The 18,943-nt window shown below is 43.4% G+C and overlaps 1 protein-coding gene across 3 annotated transcripts in view; it reads right to left on the bottom strand.

Moving 5' to 3' along the window:
• LRP2 (LDL receptor related protein 2) overlaps positions 1-18,943 on the bottom strand; it is a 442,478-nt gene that overhangs the window by 231,613 nt on the left and 191,922 nt on the right. For all 3 annotated transcript variants that reach the window (XM_033945766.1, XM_033945765.1, XM_033945768.1), the window contains 5 exons: positions 17,209-17,437; positions 14,912-15,089; positions 12,233-12,361; positions 6,892-7,058; positions 4,530-4,673 (listed from right to left, as the gene is read on the bottom strand). In XM_033945766.1, coding sequence (XP_033801657.1) covers positions 4,530-4,673; positions 6,892-7,058; positions 12,233-12,361; positions 14,912-15,089; positions 17,209-17,437 — 847 coding nt within the window. The remainder of the gene's footprint in view (positions 1-4,529; positions 4,674-6,891; positions 7,059-12,232; positions 12,362-14,911; positions 15,090-17,208; positions 17,438-18,943) is intronic.

Here is an 18,943-nt window from a genome sequence, read left to right as displayed (position 1 = left end):
GTACCTTTTAAGTAAGCAAGACTTCTGTGCTGTAGCACCAGTGGCAGACTTACTCAGGCTACCTTCAGCCTGTGCCAGGCCTTTCCTTCTGACCTGTCCTGCCACTTCCAAAAACAGAAAATTGCATCAGATGGGTTAGGTCATAGGGAAAGGACTGAGTAAGTCTGCCGCTGGAGCAACAGCATGGTTAAGGTGACCATTTATTTTTTTCATCAAAAGGGGACATCTATTAATTGTCAGTCCTGCCCCAATCCCGCCATAGCCCCACCCCAATCCCACCCTAGCCCCGCCCTTACCCTGCCCTAGCTCCGCCCCCCCATTTCTTCCATTTATTTTTCATGTACACATAATATCTTCATATTAATTAATAACAGTAACTTTAAAATAAAAAAACTACAAAGCACACTATACGCAGAGAAAATGTTAATTATCATTTATATTTTGGGGTTTTCAAAGATGTCAAGGCAAATGACTTTAAAATATGCAATGTCACCTCAGTAACTATAGAAAAATAGACAAATATAGTGCAAAATATAGACAGCAGATATAAATTCTCAAAACTGACACGTTTTGATCACTAAATTGAAAATAAAATCATTTTTCCTACCTTTGCTGTCTGGTGATTTCAGGAGTCTCTGGTTGTGTTTCCTTCTGACTGTGTATCCTTTCTTTCATTTCTTTCTTTCTGCACTCAGGCCCAACAATTGTCCCTTTCTATTCCCTCCCTCCCTCCCTCCCTCCTTCCTTCCCATGTCCATAGTGCCCCCAGTGCCTCCTTCCCATGTCCATAGTGCCCCCAGTGTCTGTCCTGTGTCCTTAGTGCCCCAATACCTCCTTCCCATGTCCATAGTGCCCCTAGTGCCTCTGTCCTGTGCCCCCAGTGCCTCCTTCCCATGTCCATAGTGCCCCCAGTGCCTGTCCTGTGTCCTTAGTGCCCCCAGTGCCTCCTTCTCATGTCCATAATGTCCCCAGTGCCTCTGTCCTGTGTCCCTAATGTCCCCAGTGCCTCCTTCCTATGTCTTCCCTTGCCTTTGTCCCTCCCCCAAAGCCAGCCTGCCTGCCTACCTCCTTCCCTTCCTCCAGTGCCTGATTCAAACACCCCCCGTGATTCAAAGCCCCCGCTCGCCTGTCCGTCGTGGGCTGCGCCGATTTCAAACCCTGGGCATGCAGGATAAAATTATAGATTATACAGGCCATAGCTGGTTATCCCTTTGATGGTAAATAAGGAGTACATAACCTGTGGTAGGGGTTTCAGACATTTTGCATATATGCTTCGCAAAGGCGCAGGTGCTTTTTCTTTGCGCCTTAGCTGGCGCGCCGAACGGCTGTGCGCCATTCCCTTGCTGTGGTTTCGCCAAACTGGGGAGGGGGGCGGAGCTGGCTCACACGCCTGGCTGGAGGAGGGGCAGTTTCAGTGGAGGCTCCGTGGAGGAGTCGGCCCCGATCTCAAATGGCTGCCGATTGCAACTTGTGGGAGCCCGAAGAGCTCTGTGGAAGAGTCAGAAGAAAAAAAAGCTCTGTGGAGGAGCCGGAATAGAGTTTCTGAATGCTTGCCGACTGCAGGTTCAGTTGAGGGAGCCATTCCCTTGCTGTGGTTTCGCCGACCTGGGGGGGTGGAGCTGGCTCACACGCCCGGCTGGAGGGGGGGCAGTGTCAGTGGAGGCTCCGTGGAGGATCCGGCCCCGATCTCAAATGTTCTTCTTCAACTCTGTCATACAGTGTCTTCCCACTCTTCCATCTCAGCGAGACACATGATGGTACTCCTAGGTCACATGGCCTCCACAGTACACATGACTCCTTTTGTCAGACTGCACCTCAGAATTCCTCAGTGGACCCTGGCATCTCAATGGACGCAGGTTTGCGATCCACTTTCTCAACACATAACAGTCACTCCTTCATTGAAGCAGTCTCTCCGTTGGTGGATGCTCTCTTCCAATTTTTCCAGAGGCTTGCTTTTTCAAACGCCCCCCCCACCCCCACCCCATCAGAAGGTCCTCATGACAGATTCTTCGACCTACACTTGGGGCGGTTATCTTGATGGTCTCCGTACTCAAGGCCTCTGGACCAGTACGGATCGTCAGTGTCATATCAATCTGTTGGAACTCAGAGCAATCCTCAAAGCTCTCAACGCTTTTCAACATCTTCTTAAAGACCAAGTAGTCCTCATTCGGACGGACAACCAAGTTGTCATGTATTATGTCAACAAACAGGGAGGGACGGGATCTGCCTCTCTTTGTCAAGAAGCTCTGAAGGTTTGGGACTGGGCAATTCGCCACAACACCTTCCTCAAAGCTGTCTACATTCAAGGGGCGAAGAATTGCTTGGCGGATAACTTGAGTCGCCTTCTGCAACCTCACGAATGGACACTCCATTCCTCGCCTCTTCATCACATTTTTTCACAGTGGGGAATGGCTCAGAAAGACCTCTTTGCAGCTCCCCCCAACTACAAACTGCCTCAGTTCTGCTCCAGGATATACTCTCCTCATCGCCTTGAGGCAGATGCTTTTCTTCTGGAATGGACGAATCTCTTCCTATATGCAGTCCCTCCATTTCCTCTCATTCTCAACTCTGGTCAAGTTGAAGAACGATCAAGCCACCATGATTCTAATTGCTTCTCGATGGCCGAGACAACCTTGGTACTCCCTTCTACTTCAACTCAGCAGCAGTGAGCCATACCTTCTACCAGTTTTCCCTTCGCTGCTTACACAGAGTCAAGGATCTCTGCTTCATCCCAACCTGCAGTCTCTACACCTGACAGCTTGGTACCTCTCAACATAACCCCTCTTCAGTTTTCTCAATCTGTAAGAGACGTTTTAGAAGCTTCTAGGAAGCCTACCACTAGACAATGATATCACCAAAAATGGACTAGATTTTCTACATGGTGTTTTTCTCATCATAAGGAGCCTCAGCATTCCTCCTTATCTTCTGTTTTGGATTACCTTTTGCACTTATCCAATTCTGGCCTCAAGTGTACATCGATCCGAGTCCATCTCAGTGCAATTGCGGCTTTCCATCAGCCTATTGAAGGGAAACCCCTCTCTGCTCATCCGGTGGTTTCCAGATTCATGAAAGGACTTTTTAATGTCAAACCTCCTCTCAAACCGCCTCCTGTGGTTTTGGACCTCAGTGCTGTCCTTGCTCAACCGATGAAGCCTCCATTTGAACCTATTGATAAGGCTCATCTGAAGTATCTCACTTGGAAAGTGGTATTTCTCATAGCCCTCACTTCTGCTCGACGGGTCAGTGAGCTACAAGCTTTAGTTGCTGATCCACCCTTCACAGTGTTCCATCATGACAAGGTGGTTCTTCGTACTCATCCTAAATTCCTCCCTAAAATGGTAACGGAATTTCATCTCAACCAAGCCATTGTTCTTCCAGTGTTCTTTCCAAAGCCTCATTCTCATCCTGGAGAAGTAGCTCTTCATACTCTAAAATGTAAGCGTGCTTTGGCCTTCTATTTGGAATGCACCAAACTACACAGAACTGCTCCTCAACTTTTTGTCTCCTTCGATCCAAATAAGTTGGGACATCCTATTTCTAAGCGTACCATCTCCAACTGGATGGCTGCTTGTATCTCATTCAGCTATGCCCAGGCTGGATTACTCCTACACAGTAGAGTCACAGCCCATAAAGTTAGAGTAATGGCAGCTTCAGTAGCTTTCCTCAGATCTACTCCTATTGAGGAAATTTACAAGGCTGCTACTTGGTCCTCGGTTCATACCTTCACTTCTCACTATTGTCTGGATACTTTCTCCAGACGGAATGGACAGTTTGGCCAAACAGTATTACAAAATTTATTCTCCTAAATTGCCAACACTCCGACCATTCCATTCTGGTTAGCTTGAAGGTCACCCATATGTGAGAATAGGCTGCCTGCTTGCCCTGGGATAAAGCACAGTTACTTACCGTAACAGGTGTTATCCAGGGACAGCAGGCAGCTATTCTCACAACCCACCCACCTCCCCTGGTTGGCTTCTCTGCTAGCTATCTGAACTGAGGAGACGTGCCCTACACTGGGCAGGAAGGCACTCGCGCATGCGCGGTGCGGTCAACTGGAAACTTCTGGTTTCTTCCAGCAAGTCTGCTGCCGGGCTCAGTCGATGACGTCACCCATATGTGAGAATAGCTGCCTGCTGTCCCTGGAGAACACCTTTTACAGTAAGTAACTGTACTTTCGGTGCCCTAGTTCTTACACAGGAGGGTAATTGCTAGTATTCTAAACATTGCACAGGTGGGTAATTGCTAGTATTCTAAACATTTACACAGTGACAAACATGTAAATATGAATGTCTAGGTTATGTATAATGATGACGGGAGAATGAGGGACAGGGTATGAGTCTAGAAGAAGAGAGATCAAAGAAGCCCTATATTAATCCAGTGTAAACTGCTGTTACTACAGATTTCTGTCACTTCGGTTTCTCAAGATGGAGGCAGCATTTCACAAAAATCCCTTCACAGCAGTACCTCTGTGTTGAGAGGAGCTGTTATTTGTTTTCTGATTTCAAGGCATAAAACTTTTAAGTGATTACCTCAATTGACTGAGTGGTGGGGTTTGTGTAGTACAGATTTCCTGATATCCAGTCTAAAGCCAAGCCAATAGGATAACCTATTACAGCTGCTGGAGCGAACACTGTTCTGTTTGTTCCATCTGACTTCACACTGTGAATTTCACCCTTGGAAAGAAGATGAAAAAAGTAAAAGATTCAGGGACATCCTTTTTGTTTCCATCAGCAGAAGTGCCTACCTCAACAATCTATGGTTTAAAAAAAATGCACAGCCCAGAAAAAAAACAGTAGTAAGCTATAGATACAAATATATTAGCAATAAAAAAGCAGGACGGACATCTACTGTGTTTGTCCAGTATATGGCAAGACAGATCAGGATGGACTGGAGATAGCTTTGAAGGCAGCTCTAGCAGTGGGGAAGTGTAACCCATTCTGGATGGACTTCTATGATAGCAAGACAGATCGGGAGGGGCTAGAGTAGGTTTTAAGGGCACATCTGTAGCTGGGAAGTAGAGCCAGTTTAGGGCAGAACTTTTTTATGGTCTGAGCCCTGAAAATGGCACGGATGGATCAGGAGCAAGTGTGTGTATTTTATACCATAGTCATATTATCTGAGCACAGGTCTTGCATATCTCGGGGGAAGGGCAAGAAGGGGGTAGACATCTTACAATGGATATAGCAAGTAAAATGTAATACAGTAGTTCAATATTGTCTTGATAATAAATGTTACAGCTGGGCAGACTGGATGAATCACACAGATCTTTATCTGCTGTCATGTACTATGTTAATATGGGGCTCATTTTCAAAAGAGAAAAAATGTCCAAAAATGGCATAAAGTGGCATTTAAATGTTAAACCATCCATATTGCCAACATCAAAACAAATTTCTTAGATGGTTTTCTATGCTGTTTGCCTGTCTCTCAAGGTACGTGCTGAGCATGTGTTTTGGGCGGGATTAGGCCTGACCTATGATTTGAACGTTTTTCTGCAATAATGGAACATTACAGAAAACGTTCAAGGCCAAACATGGACATCTGAGGCTAGATCATGAATAAGTGCCAAAAAGGTGGCCAAACTGACCAGATGATCACTGAAGGCATGAAGGCATGGTCCCCTTACTCCCCCAGTGATTACTGACCCCCCCCCCCCCCCACACACACACACTTCCATCCCACAAAGGTGTGAATGAAAGTATGACAGTTTCAGATGCTATGGGCTAGTCCTATTAGAGCAGCAAGCAGGTTTCTGGAGTAGCCTGGCGGTCGGTGCAGTGGACTGTAGAGAAGGAGACCCAGGCCCATATCTAGGGTTACCAGATGTCTATATTTCCCCAGATATGTCCTCCTTTTGAGGACATGTCCGAGGGCCCAGATGGCTTTTAAAAACCTGGCACTGTGTCCGGGTTTTGAAAAGCTTTCCTTCAGGCAGGAGGGCATCCGCGCATGCGCGGAAATGATGCAGTGACATCACGCGTGTATGCGCGTGCTGTCATTGTGTCATATCAGCGCATGTGCAGATGTCCCATCCAAAGAGAGCAGGCAGCAGGGATGGGATTGGAGGCGGAGCTAGGGCAGAATCGGGGGCGTGATGGGGTGGGGATGGGTGGGACTGGGCTGGCCTGGGGGCGGATCTAGGTGTCTGGATTTTCCAGACAGAAAATCTGGTAACCCTGCCCATATCCCACTCTAACTAGTACACTTGATGCAGAATGTGTGAGCCCACCAAAATTCACCAAAAACCTGCAGCTTAAGGGCTATTGGAGAGGTATACAATTGGGTACAGAAAGTTGTGGGTGAGTTTTTGAGGGCTCACCACACAATGTAAAGGGGTTCTGGATAGATGTGCACCTGGGACCTTTTATGTGAAGTTCACTGCAATGCCCTGTAGATTGTCATACTGCTCTGCTGAGATATGTGGCTAGTCTCCTACGTCCAAATGGTTGATTTTTGTGCGCTTTCATTTGGGTAGGTTTTTTTTTTTTTTTTTTTTAATGGTCAAAAAGATAGATTCATTGAAAACAAATACATCTAGGAAATGGCCAATTTGGGGGGGGGGAAGATGGTTTTCTAGTTTGAAAATTGCCATTTCCTCTACTAGTTATTTGGGCGTTTTTCCCAATACATCTAAACTCTTATCTAGACTTCATATTGAAAATATCCCTACACATTACTATGTTACATCATGAGTATCATATTTATGTTATTTGAAGGATCTTCCATGCAGTTTCTTATGGTATCATTTTTTTGTACGGACATATTTCAAAAAGGTAGTATACCAGATACTGTTAAATATGTGAATTCCAGATAATGTTTCTTGTTAGCCCTATTACTATCACATTTCAATTCCTTTCTTTGTCCTCAGTGTATTATCCGTTACTCAGTACTTACTGGATTTTCAATCCAATAGATCATCTGTTCAGAGTCATCAAAGTCGACATCATATCCATTCTGTATGCCAGCTATAGGGACCATAGCATCATTGGTCTTATCATTAGGGTTAAGGGACATTCCGAAAATGATATGATCTCTTACACCTATGAGGAAAGGTTGTTCATCTACAAAATAAATCAAAGTATTCATTATTAATAAACCTTTACACAATATTCTCCAAGCTGTGGCTAAGATGGCAGACAATGCAGCACATTCAAGGCCCCTTTTACAAAGCTGTGATAGCGATGCTGCTGCGATAAACGGTACACTGTCAAAACCACGGAGGACAACAGCGCACCAACAATCCCACACCGATATTTGAGCGCAGGACAAATGCACACCGCCACTTCCGCCGCTTTGTGGCTTTCCGTTTTACGCTTTGAGGGGTGTGTGTGGGGGAACCCCCCGACTACACTTAGAACACCTCGCGCTTCCATTGGGAGGGTTGGGGGGGACCCCCAGTACACTGAAAACTCCCGTTCTCCTTCCCATTTTCCCCTACACACACACACACACACACACACACCCCCAATGGGAGCACGAGGACATCTAAGTGTAGTGGGGGGTTTCCCACACACACATCCCCTTAGAGTGCAAAAGAGAAGGCCTCAAAGTGGTGGAAGTGGTGTTGCGCATTTGTCCTGCATTCAAATGTCAGCACGGGATTGTCAGCACGCCGTTGTCCTCCACAGCTTTGACACATCACCGCAGTAAATGCACTTCAGCCTATTGGAATTGAATGGGCTTCGGTGCATTTTGTCTTTGGAAAAGGGACCTTTAATGTGCTGCACTGGGAGATTCATGAGAGATCATGCTTTAATTCCTCCAGTGGTCAGCTACTCAATCAAGGCACCTTTTTATACACTGGACATGACTGAAAAAGGTCTAGATAACCCGTGGTATAGTGAGGATAGGAGGCGCCCACCCACCCCATGCCTTCTTCTCACTCCTTCCATGCTAACCCCCCTACCCCACTCAATCCTCTCTTCCCCCCTCCACTCCTTCCACGCCAATCTCCCGCCACACTCTCGCATTCCCTTCCCACCCCCGTACCTCTTTAAATCTTCGCCAGTGCAAGCAGCTTCTCCAGCCTGCTGCATGTGCTGGCTTTTCCTCTGATGTCACTTCCTGGCCCCGCCACCCGGAAGTGATTTCAGAGGAAGCCAGGCCTGCGTGAGCAGCAGAGTAGTTGCTTGCGCCGAGGCGAAGATTTTAAAGAGGTACGGGGGTGGGAAAGGGAAGGCGCGAGTGTGGCGTGGGGAGTGGAGAGGTGCCAGCGTCCAGGGTGGTCTGCCTCCACCCCTCCTTACTATACTACTGTGCGTAACTTAGGATGCCCTTTTGTATTGATTTGGGCGTTTCTTTCCATTCGGTTATCATTGTTGGACATCCTAAATTTTGGCCCTCCCTAATCCCACCCTAAACACGCCCTCGCTATTTGGATGAATTCCAGCATAGGCAGTAAGTACTCCTGCGTTAAGTCCATGTTATCCAGTTAGCACACACCAAACAGAATGACAGCTGGATAACACTTCCACACCCATTCCTCACCCATGGTACGCTCCCACCCAAAAAATGTAAATAATGTGTGATTAGTACTCATAAACAGGCATATTAGTGCAAAACGCTTTAATGTATTTTGTGGTAAGACATTTTTTGGCACACTAACTGCTCTGTAGGGCTTAATGTCTTTTAATAAAAGGGCCCCTTAATTTTATTGCTCTTGGGTTTTGGTTTGGTTTACCTACAGACCTTGAGGCATCACAGCTTGTTGCCTGGTGGTTTAGCAGCCAGAAAGTCTCTTGTAAGAATCCTCAAATGTTGTGGGGGGGTTTTTTTAAACCCAAAACAAAACCTTGCAAACTGCAAAATACACTTGGCTCATTAGAAAAGCTCCCTCTGAAGACAAGGGACCAAGGAAATTTAATTAAATGTTAGAGACAGTTCTGCCAGCTGGGAACTGACACTCAGCTGTCACTCCAAAGTTTTGGATGAATGCTATGCTAGTTCAATATTTGTTAAAGAATACAGCATTCTCAGGCATCAAAGGTCAGATTGTGTCTTCCCTGAATTCAGCAGAAGGGGGAAAAAAAGCCTACATGACTAAATACAGTATCTCATCAGACAACAAACAGACTGCCAACTTTACTCTGGCCCAGTCAGTAAGCAGTATTACTGAGATATAGGACCTGCAGGTGGCTTAAAGTGTTACAGTGCTTCACATTAATGCGGAGCGACCATGTTGAGGAGCCACCATGTTGAATCCTGGAGTCGTATTGAGAGATTGACCACCTTTTACATCCTGAGGCAGCTTACAATTAGCGAAACGCTGGCCATCGTCGATGTGTGGTGTGCTTTTGTTTCTACGAGATGCTGCTCTTCAATGTTGCCGTAGGCACTAGTAGCTAACCTAAATCTTTTTTGGTGTTTTGAACATTAAGCGGATATTTACCCACTTGCATGGCACAAGGCTTTTTCTTATAGTGAAATATTATATGAGGAGGTTTTTTATGCCAATGACTTAAATGTACCCCGATTAGCCTCCACTTATTTACAACCTGAGTCATCGGTTTGGTGGAGGGAGGGATCTGAGGCTTTTTCCTACCTCAAGATAATTTTCAGAGAAAAAGCATTTTGAGGTGCTGGTTGTGGATGGTCCGTTTTAGATTTCAATATCTAGTGCTTATAGCAACAATAAGTATCTCCTGTACGGTCCCATTGGTTTTTCATGTTTATGGTTACTGTGCTGTGAACCAGGTCGATAGTGTAGTTGGATATCACATTAATGCGAGCCAGCTTAAGTATCATTGAGTTTGAAATGAGTCTGCAAAGATATACACTACTGAAATAAAAGCAGAAAATAAGCAAAAATACATTTTCTGAAGAGAAAATATCACTTTATAATTTGGAGTTGGCAGGCTCCAATGACTTCTTAATACTCTCATTGGTTCTACTCCAACTTGTCAGAAAGTTCATTAGTATAAAAAGACCTTGGCCTCTATTTAACCTAACAAGAGGTCGCCGTACATGAAGAAGGACATGGTACTACTCGAAAGGGTCCAGAGAAGAGCGACTAAAATGGTTAAGGGGCTGGAGGAGTTGCTGTACAGCAAGAGATTAGAGAAACTGAGCCTCTTCTCCCTCAAAAAGAGGAGACTGAGAGGGGACATGATCGAAACATTCAAGATACTGAAGGGGATAGACTTAGTAGATAAAGACAGATTGTTCACCCTCTTCAAGGAAGGGAGAACAAGAAGGCACTCTCTAAAGTTGAAAGAGGATAGATTCCATATGAACGTAAGGAAGTTCTTCTTCACCCAGAGAGTAGTAGAAAATTGGAACGCTCTTCCAGAGTCTGTCATAGGGTAAAACACCCTCCAGGGATTCAAGACAAAGTTGGACAAGTTCCTGCTCAACTGGAAAGTACGCAGGTAGGGCTGGGCTCATTTAGAGCACTGGTCATTGACCTGGGGGCCGCCGTGGGAGCGGACTGCTTGGCACGATGGACCACTGGTCTGACCCAGCAGCGGCAATTCTTATGTTCTTATGTAATAATGCATAGTCTGCTTAAAACTAAATAGATCACAAAATACATACAAAAATGATAACATACAAACAAACATTACAAAACATATAAAAAGAAAGCAAATAACTTATACCTTCTCACCAAACATACTACCTAATTTCTTAAAATGCTACCACAAACAAGGAAGTTTTCAGCAATTTTTTAAAACTCTGCATATTCATATTCATTCTCTATTGTCTAAGCAAATTATACCATAGCTTCTCATTTAACCTTAGAGGATCAGCAACAGCATGAACAGAAGGTCATGCATTTGGGCTGCAAAAACCTGAAGGAATGGTACAGTTTAGGGGGTGAAGAACTTATGTGCACAACAGACAAGCGGGACTTGGGTGTGATTGTATGTGATGATCTTAAGGTGGCCAAACAGGTTGAAAAGGTGACGGCGAAAACTAGAAGGATGCTAGGTGCATAGGGAGAGGTATGACCAATAGGAAAAAGGAGGTATTAATGCCTCTGTATAAGACTCTGGTGAGAGACCTCATTTAGAATATTGTGTACAATTCTGTAGGCCACACCTTCAAAAAGATATAAAAAGAATGGAGTCAGTCCAGAGGAAGGTTACTAAAATGATGCTCAGAATTCCATGAGTGTCAGAGCTGTTACCACCGTGGCTAAAATCCACACTACAGTTTTGTAAAAGGGGGAGGGGTTAGTTTGTACATTTCATACTAGGCGAAGGTGTTTTCTGTGTTCTGTGTGTTCGAAAGACATGGTTTTCTGTTAGGATTGACGGTGTAGGATTGATCTGTACTAGTCTGGCTTGTTTAGTTTTACAATGGATTTATTGATGTACTGCTCACTGTAGTATGTAAGATGCTGCCTTTTCCTAGGTATTCATGTGTGATGTGTGGATTGTTACTAAAAATCATGTTTTTCGTACAGATGGGGGGGTGTCAAAAAATGATGGGCCCCGAGTGTCACATATGCCAGGTACGCCACTGGTTGGCATCCCTCCTGCCTCTTTTGATACCGGGGTTGTCAGGGGAGGGGCGGTGGAAGAAACAGACAGTTATCGACAGCTTACCTATCAGCTTTTCAGAGTCAACTTTTCCAATCCGATTCTGGCATGCAAAGTTAGAGCATCAGTCGGATGGCTGGTTTTAATATTAATGCCCTCATTTGCAAGCCAGAATTGGAGAATGAGCGATCATACGGAAAACCACGCGGTGAGCCGATTTTTGCATCGGATTGGCAAATACGATCAGTCGCTAAACCCGTCAAACCGGTTTAGTGACAATCGGAGAATTTAGTGCATCTAGCCCTAAGTATGCTAGTTCTGGCACTGAATATTGGCTGGCGCATATATAATTTCTGAGCCCACTGATGACCTGCATATTCAGTGCCAATGGCTGGACATGGCCTGACATTTAATATCCAGGTTTAATTTAGTCAGAGGTACGTAGTTAGCATTCAGATAACTGCTGACTGCCACCAGCTGAATATTGAGTCATATATTTCCTCCTTTTAAAGAGAATGGAACTTGTTATACTGCTATTTCTTTGTGATTTACATAATCAAAGCAGTTTACATATTTTAGACAGGTGCTTATTTGTACTTGGGGGTAATAAAGTGTTAAGTGACTTGCCCAGAGTCACAAGGAGCTACAGTGGGAATCACAACCTCAGGGTGCTGAGGCAGCTGCTCTAATCACTAGGCCACTCTTCTTTTAACTTAACACTAAAACTGAGAACATTAGATGTGCAGTATACTTGCCTCTTTTGCAATTGATGGAATCAGACTGAAGAATCCAGCCTGAGGGACAGGCACAAGTGTAAAATTGTGGCCCAGATGAAGAGAGCAAACAGAGGTGGCTACAGGAGGCTGACGAGCATGGATTGAAACCTATTTGAGGAAGATTAAAAAGCGTCATATTCAAATCTGGCATAAAATAGGAGCACCGGTGTCTGTGTGCTCCAGTGTCATCTATCTCATGTTCACCATGAGAATTTGTGCAGGAGTTAAATGTTTGTCCCTAGTGGACTCATGGATTTGTAAAGTAAATAGAATATTTCATTTATATACACCTTGGAATACCACATGGCATTGCAATTATTACACAAGTCTATAAGAGATTAGAGAAATTCATTTTCATACAGAATCATTTACAAGTTAATCAATGGAAGCATCACTTCAGTAACTTTGCTGGACAATGACATCATGGTTTTTTGACTCCGCTGCACTAAAATATGAAACACTTTATCAAAAGAATTCTAAAAGATTTTTAAACCCACCTTTTTGATATAGCCTTCAATCCCTAACCTTACTCCTCAGTGCCTACTGCTCACCGCTCTGGCCAGCAGACTAACCATCCCCCAAACTGTATTGCCCACCCTGGCATCCTGTTAGTCAGTACTTTCTGTTTAGATCAGTGAGTGTATTGCAAATTGTGTGCCACGGCACACTAGTGCGCCCTGGCAAATTCCAGGTGTGCCACAAGATGCCAGTGCTGGCTGACTGCTTACAGGATACACCTCTTGCGCTGATAGGCACGTCCTGTAGTCAGTCAGCCGGTGCCTGTGCCTCTCCTCCTCGCCAGCACCTCTGTTCCTTCTCCTCATCTCTCTTTCTGCAGCACCCCCTCCCTCCCCCACTGGCGGTAATAGGAGGCTCAGGACATCCGCGCATGTGCAAATGTCATGATGTTTATCAGATCGATGTCAGTGCATTTCCGTGTGTCATCCAGCTGCGGCCGCGAGATTAATGTGTCGCACCTTAAAAAGTTTGCGGCACACTGGTTTAGACTGTAAGCTCTTTTGAGCAGACACTGTATTGTTCATGACTCTCTACTGCACTGCGTACATCTGGTAGCGCTCCAGAAATAATTAAAAGTAGCAGTAGTAGATCATTTGAAAAGTCACTTGTATGCAAAAAAACTGAGGTTTATACTTTGAAATGGCTTTGCCTTAAAATGCCTGAAGCATATTTGGGTAACACTCAAATTCACAGGTGATTAATGTTCTCCATGCACTTTTTCTAGAAGCATCCCTGAGGCCAGAGATAAGGTAGTTTGGAGGGCATACTTCGGGATGTTCAAAAATGTATATGCAAATTTTCTCAAATATTTTGAACTAAATTTTATTTGTGTCGCCTAAAAAATCTGCACCCTAAAAAAATCAGTGCTTAGCGCTAGTCTATAAACTGTATTTGAAGTAAGGTGCAGTTTATAGAATATGCCTGTCACTTGTCCCCACAACTACACAGAAAACACCCATATCCTCTCTCAGACCCACCTACCTACACATCGTAGGATGAGTATTTTTATATTCTTGTATATATGTCAGCTTCACAATGTATTTTTGTGTTATATTTTGTTGTACTTAATCAATAATGGGATATGATGGGTGTTTTATAAACAGTTTTAAATAAGGATATAGAAGGGAGAGTTGAGTGTCAAAACACAAGCTGTTTCCACTAGGGCTGTACAAAATATTTATATTCAATTCAATTTGGCCCCAAATAGTACCCTGAATACATTATCAGTATTCGTCAAAATAGTTATTTACATTTGAATACTAATAATCTGTACTGCCCTAAATCCTATTGAAATAAACACTTGATCTCTGATTTCATGTTGCTTCTTTTACTTTTTGTTATGTTAAAGCTCAGTTCCCATTATTCATAATCGGTATTTGTATTCGGCCAAATAATTTATTTATTTAAATATTTCTCTACTACTTATGGCTTAAGTGGTTTATATTCAGGTACTCAAGCACTTTCCCTATCTGTCCTGGTGGGCTCACAATCTATCTAATGTACTTGGGGTAGTGGAGGATTAAATGACTTGCCCAGGGTCACAAAGAGCAGCACAGGATTTGAACCCATAACCTCAGGGTGTTGAGGCTTTAGCTCCAACCACTGTCCCACACTTGTATTAGAAAGGATAGTAAAATATTTCATTTGGTATGACTCTAGCTTACACAAATCCAGCCACTGACGTAGTAAGGGTGAGCGGCACCCCTCTTCCACCCCACCCCCTAAAGCTCGCGCACCCCCCTCTTCCCTTTCCCCGTACCTTTTTAACTTTTCCAGCGTGAGTAGCATGCCCACATTGGTCGGCTCGCCCTTTGACATCACTTCCTAGGCAGCAACTTCGCGCCGGGAAAGTAAAAAAAGGTACGGGGGAAGGCAAGGGGCACGTGCGCGGCAAGGAGAGGAGCGGGGAGTGGAGAGGAGAAAGGATGCTGTGCCCTTAGCAAGGCAGCCCCCCCATTACAACGCCACTGAATCCAGCCTCATATGGTCAGGAAGTGCAAGGTTAATTACCATAAGCATTTTTTTCTGACCTTACTAGAACAGGAGTTAGAAAAATAAGGCAAAGAAATTGTGCCCCTGGTGCTTTTTCATTTTAGAAGACTTGCACTGATGTTTTTAATGTAACGCTGAGAAACTTACCACTAGGCTGCTTAACAGGATGGACTGCAACAATCCCCGTGGGCTGCAGAATATTATAGATCATGACACTCTGGTTTCCTCCATGCCATTTGTTGGCTCTGATAACTCGTCTAGTAAATCTGTCAGTCCAGTATACAAAATCCTCAAAGAGAGTTATAGCATGTGGATGTTGGAGAACCTAGTAGGCAGCAAACACATACACTGTCAACCAAACACAGTGCTCCAAACTCTTTAATAATACCAAGGCCAATGCAGATGGAAATGCAACAAGCAACAATACATTTTAATTTGTAAATAGGTGTGGCATTTGCCTTTTACCCAAATCAATTTACTAGCTTCTATTGAGGCATGTTTTCCTGTGGGTAGTCCAGCATTTTTCAAATAAAACTCTATGGCCATACTTTACAAATGATATTGAGAAAACATTGGGGCCTTTTACTAAGCTGCAGTATAAAATGAGCTTAGGGCCTGATTCTGGAAATGGCAACTGCCGCAGTAGGCGCCTGCAAAATGGGCACCTACCACGTGTCAATCACCGGTAGGCACTGCGTCTAGAATCACATCTATTTTTTTGTACAGAGTGTTTTACAGGCCTAGATTTAAGGCGTCTTACTCATGCCTAAAAAAGTGCCTATCCTAAAAGATGTACGGTAATTTAACTATTTCTTTTTTCTTAGAGGCAATAACTTCACAATCTTCTCAAAAACACCTCTAAAAAACTCCCAGTTAAACAGCTATCGAAAATAGCTGCCTATTATCTTTATATCACTTTCTGAGCCTCATCCCCACCACTCCACCGCATCAATAAACTTTCATAGCAGTGAGCTTAACGTGGTAAAATCGTCACTGGCTCAGAGTGAATTTAAATCTTCCTACTAATTCATATGTTAATTTTTTGTCATTACTCCATCCACCATACGTCCAGTTTGAAGCATTCAATTTGTTTTAAAGTGCTCAGTGCTCAGTATATTTTCAGCATAAATCACGCCTACGCCAGCATTAGGCGTCCGTAGGTGTGCCTAGGTGCTTCTGTAGTTGCAAGTCAGACACCTACATCGTAGGCGTCGTTCACCGCATCAATTAAAAAAAAACAAAAAACATGCATCCCGATTGATCTGTTAGATTGCGGTAGGATGCCTGCCACCATCTACAATCAGGATGTCATTTTGAGAATCAGACCCTTACTGCCTCTTTTACAAAGCTGCGCTAGCGGCTGCTGCGTGGCAATGGCCCCGAAGCCCTTTAAATCTCTATGGGCTTTGGGGCCATTAGCGCAGCACAGCTGCTAGTGTGGCTTTGTAAAAGAGGCCGTTAGTGTGTCCTAATACATCACTTTCCCATTCTAAGTCCCATTTCTAAGCCCATTTTTACCGCAACTATAAAATAAGTCTTTTTCTTTATTATTTTTGCCAGTCCCGCACTAATTTTTTCATTAGTGTGCAGGACCAGCCAAAATAGTGAAGCAGGAGCTTTTACCACCTCCTATTTAGGAGAAGGTAAATGCTCCCATATTAACCCTGTAATAACCAAGCTAACCTGAATGCGCTAGCTGGTTCGCGCTTCCAAAAAATAAATATTCAAAAAAATAGCATGCAATTAATGCATGCAAGGAAATTACCACATGATATTTTAGTGTGCCCTGCGGTAAGCCTTTTTTGATGTGTTAAGCCCACATTAGGGCTTAGTGCACCTTAATAAAAGGGCTCCATTATTGTTATTCTTCGAGTCCTTAATAAAAGGACCCCATTATTGTTATTCCATTATACAGTATTTGTACTCAAGTTATTCCAGGGCCCACTCTGAGCTGATCGCTGAAAAAGAGCAGAGAACTGCAGAGAACAAGAGCAGAGAAAAAGAGCAGAGAACAAGTTACATACAAATTCAACTTAAGAACAGTTTTAAAAATAGAATTTGTTCTTAATCCAGGGACTGCCTGTACTTAAATGTACAGTAATGCACCTTGAGCTGCAACTAAAAGGTATGAGCTAAATCTAAAATAATAAATAATATTCCACAAGATACACATGCAAGAATAAGCTCCACCCAGATTCTGCCACCATGCACATATGAGATATGTGCATGGTGGCAGATAGGATAGGATCTTATACTGTGATGCACATAGTCACATGGTAAATGATGGCCAATAAGGACCAGCTGGCCAGTCCAGCCTACCAAGTTGAGATTCTTCTTCTCTGTATCTCTACCACTTTGGGTAGATGATGTTGGTTTAAACTTGGGAATTTGAATGATCATCGCCCCACACACCATGCTTTTTATCCAGACTCTTACACTCTTACCAAATCACTTGCTAGAACTTGATGCCTCTTGTTTCCATCGTAGTCACAAAAATCAATGTAGTCCAAGTAGGCATCAGCAAAGTAGATCAGTTTGTTTGGGTAGTCGATCGACAGCCCATTAGGCCAGTAGATTTTGTCACTAATGATAACTGTTCGCCTTGTGCCATCCATGCTGGCTCTTTCAATCCGAGGACTTCTGCCCCAGTCTGTCCAAAACATCACACGAGCACTGCAAAAAGGAACTGATTACTAATGGTACAAAAAAAATTGAAAAAGAAAAAAGAAAGCAAACATATTTTGCCACAGAGTTAAATTACAAAATGTTTACAAGATGTTTTGTTTTGTACTTTGTATAAATTGTTTGTATAAAACTAATAAACAGTTATAAAATGAAATTAACTACATTCTACCATGAGGACATGTATAGAATGGGTATAGGAACAGGAACTGGATCTGGAAACTAAAAACAGAGGCCCAGTTCATGGATTTACCTGACAATTATAAAATGTCAGAAGACAGACCATCGCATTTCCCACTGAACCCCAAAACTGCCTCTAAAATTCTCCTGGGAGGGGTTCAAAGTCTGAGAAGTCATTGAGGGGGCCACAAAGAAAGAGCTGGATAAGCCACAGCAAGCTGCAGCTTCTTCATAAGAACATAATGAGGCAAAATTAAACTCTATTGCACCGAAATCAGAAACTATCACATTCTATCAAATGTGTACCACACTATAAGGCACATTAAAAAAAAAAGAAAAGAAAAATGTCCAAAATGTGACATAAATAATAATAATAATAACTTTATTCTTTTATACCACCATAACCAAAAGTTCTAGGTAGTTTACACTAAAAAGAGCTGGACAATCAGCGAAATACCATAATACAGTAAAAAATACAAATATTTGTAAAATAGAATTTCAATAATAAAACTCACTAAGTAATAAACTTATCGAACAAAGTGGTCTTAATTAATTTCCAAAAACTGCAATAGGATAACATAGCTTACTGAATACATTTACCTAACCAAGATTGTTGCCTACTAGCTTGAAATGCTAGGGTCTTAACTAAGAAGGTCTTATATCTACACCCATTAATTTAGGATAAGCAAATAAGTAGAAGTTTCTAGTTTCCCTTGATGGTCTATGCCAGTGTTCTTCAACCACCGGTCCATGGACCGGTGGCGGTCCACAGAAATTTCCTGCCGGTCCACAGGGCCGGCATGTGCATCAGGTCCAAAACTGTGTTCTTCAACTGCCGGTCCGCGGTGCGATCAATGCGTTGTTAATAAGATTATATTGTGTGTATATATGAAAAATGAATGGAAAAAAATAGTGTTACAATTAGGACTATGGGGGCAGAGTCTGGGGTGGAGATTGGGTAGAGATGGGCAGGGTCTGGCCCACGACTTAGCCCAGTGTTCTTCAACCGCCGGTCTGCGGACCGATGCTGGTCCACAAAATAATTATTTTATTTCTGCCGGTCTATAGGTGTAAAAAGGTTGAAGAACACTGGTCTATGCAACACAAAATGAGGAAAAAGGTAAGCTGGAGACAATCCTGATATCAGCTTAAAGCAAATACAGGAAAATTTGAATAATACTCTTGCCTCCAAAGGCAGCCAATGAAGTAAACGATAATATGGACTAATATGGTCATTTTTTTTTAAACCAAAAATCAATCGAACAGCTGTAAAGGGGGCAGATGGACATTTTTCTCGCCAAACCCTTCCAATTCGCT

The sequence above is a fragment of the Geotrypetes seraphini genome, chromosome 5 (assembly GCF_902459505.1).
Source record: "Geotrypetes seraphini chromosome 5, aGeoSer1.1, whole genome shotgun sequence".
NCBI classification, from domain to species: domain Eukaryota; kingdom Metazoa; phylum Chordata; class Amphibia; order Gymnophiona; family Dermophiidae; genus Geotrypetes; species Geotrypetes seraphini.
This window is presented reverse-complemented; position numbering and strand designations above follow the sequence as displayed.